The following is a 5,948-nucleotide window of genomic DNA, read 5'->3' on the forward strand; positions in this document are numbered from 1 at the left end:
CCGGTCGGACCGTTGAGGTTGACGCCGGCCAGGCTGGTCATGCTGTCGATGGTGATGGGCGAGAATCTGGGGAAAAGAGCAGGAGAGCTACCATGGGTGTCATTCTGAAGTTCTCCGTCACATTCTCTGCTCTACACTGCCCCCTGTCGGTCCGAAATGATAAGGCTGGCGCACAGGGCACTGGAGTTCGGGGGGGACTCCACCTGCATTGTCCTGTACGCGGGCATCGCACAGTTGGCACCAAAAGTACCCGTTTCGTACGGATCGACAATCCGTACGAAACGGGTACCGTGCGGGATTGTCCCCCACCCTCCCTACATGCGCCTCCTCCTCCTCCCCCACCTTCACAAAGACACAATCTGCATGATTTTTCCCCCTGCTGACCGAAGTCTGTGAAAGATCGAGGAGAAAAAAAAACCACATGAATTCACAATGTTGAACGTAAAACCACGGCATTGCAAGAAAGAACAGAAACCTAGAGAGGGGAATGAAAAGCAAAACCGGAATCAAATTATACAAAAGAACTGGAGCAAAACGGAAGATGCAAAAAAACGGAAGTCTGGGAAGTCCATGCTGGTGGAAGAAAAAAAAAAGAGGACATTAAAGCAACTGAAACTGACAATGTTAGTTTGGGAGGAAATAAATAAATAAATACATACATACATACATACATACATACATACGTATGTCATATATTTTTTTCTTAAAACCCAACTAAGGAACAAAACGGTGTAAACAAAGCCATGCCAGAATACCCTGTTGTTGAAAGGCCTGGTGTTTAGAGCTGTTAAGTTTTTTTGTTGTTGTTGTTGTTGTTGTTTCCCTCTCGGGGCGGCTTCAGTAACTTGGTTAACTGGTTAGAGCGAACTAAGGATTACCACTGACTAATGACTGATGGTAACTAATGCTCGAGATGATGAAGTGGTATTCCGAGCACTTTGTTTCAGGGTCTATTTTGGCATGGATGTTTTTTTTTTTTTTTTTTTTTTTTTTTGAAGTACACCTTTTTCATTTACCTCTTGACTCCGTAGCTGGCGTTTAGTAAATTGTCGAGTCTGCAACGCAAGAGGGAGAATGAAGGGGATGCAGAGGGTTAGTGGTGAGCTCTACAAGGAAGTGGGCGCTGTCAGTTCATACGTGGCTCCTCTAGCGGCTGGCCTCAAGAGGACATTCGTAAACACAGCGGCTGCAGCCAGTGGTGGGCCATGTGTTTCCCATCACCATCACTGGTGTCCTATCAGAATAAAGCCAACTCTCAATACCCTTATTTTGAAATCATGGCCGTAGTTAACTGCTCTATTTCGTACACAGGGAGTTGCCCCGGACGCTAATGCTAACGCTAATAAAAGTCAGTGTTTCGCAGTAGTTTGTCTGCCACAGGTTTTGATCCGGACCAAACCAGGGGGTGTCAAACATAAGGCCCGTGGGCCAAAAGCGGTCCGTTCGGGGGCTTCAATCTGACAGTTCTTTGTTTGCCTGACACTCTTTAAAACAGCGGTGTCAAACATAAGGCCCGCGGGCCAAAATCAGGCCCGTCTGAATTTTGAAAATACAAATAAAATACACCAACACTTTATGTTCAAGAAATGTTTTGTGTAAAATTATATTTCTTGATTCATATTATTACACTATTTAAGCCAGTGCTGTCAAACATACGGCTCGTGGGCCGAAACCGGCCCGCTTGGGGTTTAAATTTGGCCCGCCTAAATTTTGAAAATAATAATAAAATAAAAATACATTAACGCTTCATGTTTAAGAAATGTTTTGTAAAATGACATTTCATTAAATATGAAAATGTATCTGATGTATTTTTTTGGCATGAAAACAAAGCAAAAAAGACAAACTTGCACCGGTCCGGTTAGGTTGTATGCGACCCCCCTGAACCAAAATGTGTTTGACACCCCTGCTTTAAACCAGCCAATCACGCGATGTGAAAACGCTAATGTTACGCTATCAGAAAAAAAATACAGCCCTGTTACTTTAGGCTACATTCTTCTCATCATATTTCTCCGACCCTGACAACGAAGGCCGGCTTAAAGATGATTCATCAAAAGCCCTGGCATAAACAAACAGGGAAAATACATGTCAGTGATGCTGAGAGTTGATCAAGCCAGATTGCACCGCCGGCTTCGATGGCCCACCACTGGCTGTTTTAAAAGGATTCAATCTCCAATATTTTACCATATGGACCTTGTACAATACTGCAATCGCCACAGCCTGACATTTTATAACCCACTTCAGTTGTCAAAGCAAAATCTGTGCCCCCAAAATCACAAATATTCAGACTAAAAAAAAAAAATCATCATGTTACCTTGAAATGATGTTGCATAGTTTTGAAATATTTTATATAAGAAAAAATTTCTCTTGAATCATGTACATGTGGCATTCTACTTTTTTGGATCCCCCCTTTTTTTTTTTTTTTTTACCCCCCCCCACCCACCCGTCCATTTTTCTTTTTGAAATTCGGTGTTGTTAGGGATAAAATCTGGTCTCTTACATTGGTTTTGAGCTGCTATTTGGGTCTGGTCCCTTTCCAAGTGAAGGGATCACACTGCAGTTAAGAAAAAAAGTCAGAGAAAAAGAGGAATGACAATGACACATTGCCATATCCTGCCGTACTAGAACAACATTGCTAAAAAGGAACAGTTGGTTACAGAGGCGACAAAGTACGTCCTACTTTTCTTCTGGACTCCTTCTTACCACAAATGATTGATTTTTTTATATATATATATCTTGGTTTTGATCTGATTCTGATGATCGGTTGTTTTTTATCCACTCGATTTCACATGATTACAAAAAACCTTAACAGTACTGACAGAACGACATGTACATCAAACACAAAGCAGGAGCGACTTCGGTCTCGTGATCCTGTTCACAGACTAAGGACTCTGTTGGGTTAGTGAGCGACACCGTCGAGGTTCAGTGAGTCGAGGTTCAGTACCTGAATCGCTGGGTCTGGTGGTGCAGGGGCCCGGTGTATCGGCGGGCGGCGGTCTGGTACAGCTGAGTCAGTAAGGCCTGGCCCGTCTTCTGACTGGGATTGTTTGCGAATTTAACAGTGATGGGCTCAGCGGCGCCCAAAGGCTTCTGTCCGTTCAAACCTTTGATGGCCTCCTCTGCTTCGTTTCGCTTGTCAAATCGAATAAAGCCCACTCCTCGCGATATGCCTGGCAGAACGGAAAAAAAAAAAAAAAAAAAAAAAAAAAAAAAAAAAAAAAAGACCAATTTCAGCGCATTAGCGTCACGTGTCCCGTGGCCTGACTGGGTAAAATAGAGGTCGTGAAAGGTGACGTGAGGATGTACCTGTAACTTGGTCCACTAGGATGCGGGATGTGATGATGCGACCGTATTGGGAGAACAACTGCTCCATGTCTTTTTGGCTCATGGTCTTGGGGAGTCCACTTACATAAAGGTTGGCGTCACGAATAGAAGCCGAGCTTGGCCGGGCATATGATACCTAGAACACCAAGAGCGAGCAATTTGAAAAAAAAAACAAAAACATCTGATGCAGGAATGTTCCGGTTTCTGTAGGCTAAAATAGACAGAACAAAACAGATGACCTCAGACAAAGGTCAAGTCTCCCACTATGGAAATCAATTATTACAATTATTATTTTACTTGTCTTTTCGGGCATTCTTTATTGAAATAGTAATTTTTTTTAAACGTAAATACACTTCTGTTTCAAGATTAGTACTTCTCAAATAGCGGGGCGGGGCCCCCTGGTGGGTGCATAGAATTGCCAGAGAGCATGCTTGAACGACAAACAAGCCTCCAGTCACTAGGGGGCAGCACACAACTCACACAGTGGTTTGTACAGATAAGAAAAATACATATTATCAGGTTTTTAATAGTATTTCAATTTAGGGATGTGGGGAGAGCATGAAAAAAAATTCTGTCCCCTAGGGGGTGCTATAGCAGAAAATGATTGAGAACCGCCGTTTTAGATCAACATTATAGGCTTTTACCGAGGCCATCAAAACAGATTTTTGTTCTCTAGTCTCTAGTCTCTTTTCTTTCCTTCAGCTGCTTCTCTACAGCTTCTGGTGAGGAGCTAATACAGCGCCATCTAAGGTGTGAAGGTGGCAGGTGTTCTTTTGTTTTGACGACACAAAGAGCTGGAAGCGTGAGTGGAGTTTGGCTCATTAGAGTGGAGGACCATGTGTTTCGGTGCTCTCCGGGAATTCTATTTTTAACACGCGCGTTCCTGCTAAGAACTGATGAATGAAAATGATTGATTTGTTCAAAACGTGTTCCTAAATCTGTGATTCTTTTCCGGGTCTATTTCTGTATCTTATGGTAATTCGTACTTCATTATATTGTGTTGTTTACCTTTAAACGTAGTCTTGTTAATTGTGGTTATCTTCTGTTGTTTGCTACCAATCAGCGGTGTATTAAAGTAAGCTAGCAAACTAGCCTAGTTAGCTTCCTGGAAATTATACCCGATAAAAGCAGGGTTTTTTGACTTTAGAAAAACAATATTATTGTTATCCTGACGTTTACAAATGTGTCACCGTTCCTTTAACGTTAAAATCAAACGTTAAATACATCGTTTACATTTATATTTATGTATTTAGCAGACACTTTTGTCTGAGGATTAACGATCAAGCTACTAGAGGAACTACTTGAAAGAAGACCGCTAATTAAAAAATGGATTTCGGAACAAGGGAAAAAGAGCCCATTGTAAAAAAAAAATATATTTTTTTTTTAAGGGTACTGTGTCCAATGATAAAGGCTAAAATTTGTGATTTTTTTTTGTGATTAACATGGCCTGGAATATTAATCACTAACTCACCTGGAGTTCTGGAGCCCAAGTTATGTAACATTGTTAGCATGGGTAAAAAAAAAAACCCCACTGTAAGTGGATTTTCCGTCCAACATGAGTTCAACAGACTCACTTTAATACCCATTGGTTTGTCTGTATTTAACACCTCCACAAATCACTGCACAGACACTGCGCTATTTGTGGATATAATCACTGCTTTCGAGCTCAGGCTGAACCCGGCACAAGCCCGTCACTGCAGCTCAGTGTTTGTTTTATTTTCAAAATTCAGGCGGCCCGGAGTGAAACCCCCAAGCGGGCCGGTTTTGGCCCCCGGGCCTTATGTTTGTCACCATTGGTTTTAAAGAGTGTAAAAGTCCGGATCAAACCTTAAGGCTCACCATTGGTTTTAAAGAGTGTAAAAGTCCGGATCAAACCTTAAGGCAAACAAACAACTGTCGTATCGAAGCCCCAAACGGACCGCGTTTGGTCCACGGGCCCTATGTTTGACACCCCTGGTTTAGAGAGTGTAAATGTCCGGATCAAAACCTATGAAAATATTTCTTGAAATCCCCACTTTGCCTAATTAACGTCCCCGTGATTTGGCTCGTGTTTACGTTCCCTCGCAGTCGTTTTTTTTTTTTTTTCTTTTTTTTATGTGTTTTTCGAGGACTGCGGCTGATTGAAAAAGCCGTACGCGCCATTCTTTCCTCGGCTGCATGTGTTCGCTAGATAGTCTGGTTGGGTGTTTTGTCGGAGATGGCCTGTTTGTGTGCCATGCAGAGACACAGTGTGTGTTTTGTGTGTGCATGTGTGTGTGTGAGAGCAAGATAGGCTGAGCCGCCCTCCCTGTTCCTGCCTCCCGCCTTTGTCTTTTTTCTTTTTTTTCCCTCTTGGGAGAGAACAGCTTTAGTGGCAAAACAGCAGACAAAGTGAGACCTGCCGGCTCCTCGACGTCTCCTGAAGACGCAAACAACGCGTTGACAATATGAAATAATATTCTCCTTTCTCGAATTGAAGATTGACGCCGACGTTTTCTTACCAATCTCACGGCCTTTCTTTTTTCGGCCTACGACCCCCGAGCATTGAACCCTGGTTCCTTTTTTTCCCCGTGAATACAGGTGTTCTGATTCCATCCGTTTAGTACAAAGCACCAGTTGTCGTTGTGTACACAGACAGACTGTATGAA

The 5,948-nt window shown here is 42.7% G+C and overlaps 1 protein-coding gene and 1 long non-coding RNA gene across 4 annotated transcripts in view; one reads left to right on the plus strand and one right to left on the minus strand.

The window, feature by feature from the left end:
* Positions 1-1,106, plus strand: part of LOC112488439 (uncharacterized) — a 3,208-nt gene extending 2,102 nt beyond the window's left edge. The window contains exon 2 of the long non-coding RNA XR_003052477.1: positions 18-1,106. This is a non-coding gene — a long non-coding RNA (uncharacterized LOC112488439). The remainder of the gene's footprint in view (positions 1-17) is intronic.
* elavl3 (ELAV like neuron-specific RNA binding protein 3) overlaps positions 1-5,948 on the minus strand; it is a 19,308-nt gene that overhangs the window by 4,340 nt on the left and 9,020 nt on the right. Inside the window, exons 4-7 of one of the 3 annotated variants that reach the window (XM_025064690.1) lie at positions 3,304-3,457; positions 2,942-3,167; positions 2,498-2,551; positions 1,017-1,055 (exon numbers count right to left, since the gene is read on the minus strand). In XM_025064690.1, coding sequence (XP_024920458.1) covers positions 1,017-1,055; positions 2,498-2,551; positions 2,942-3,167; positions 3,304-3,457 — 473 coding nt within the window. Of the gene's footprint in view, positions 1-1,016; positions 1,056-2,448; positions 2,552-2,941; positions 3,168-3,303; positions 3,458-5,948 lie in introns of those variants that run through there. The other 2 variants (XM_008329225.3, XM_025064689.1) reach the window with 2 other exon arrangements.

This window comes from Cynoglossus semilaevis, chromosome 17 (genome assembly GCF_000523025.1).
Source record: "Cynoglossus semilaevis isolate Cse_v1.0 chromosome 17, Cse_v1.0, whole genome shotgun sequence".
NCBI classification, from domain to species: domain Eukaryota; kingdom Metazoa; phylum Chordata; class Actinopteri; order Pleuronectiformes; family Cynoglossidae; genus Cynoglossus; species Cynoglossus semilaevis.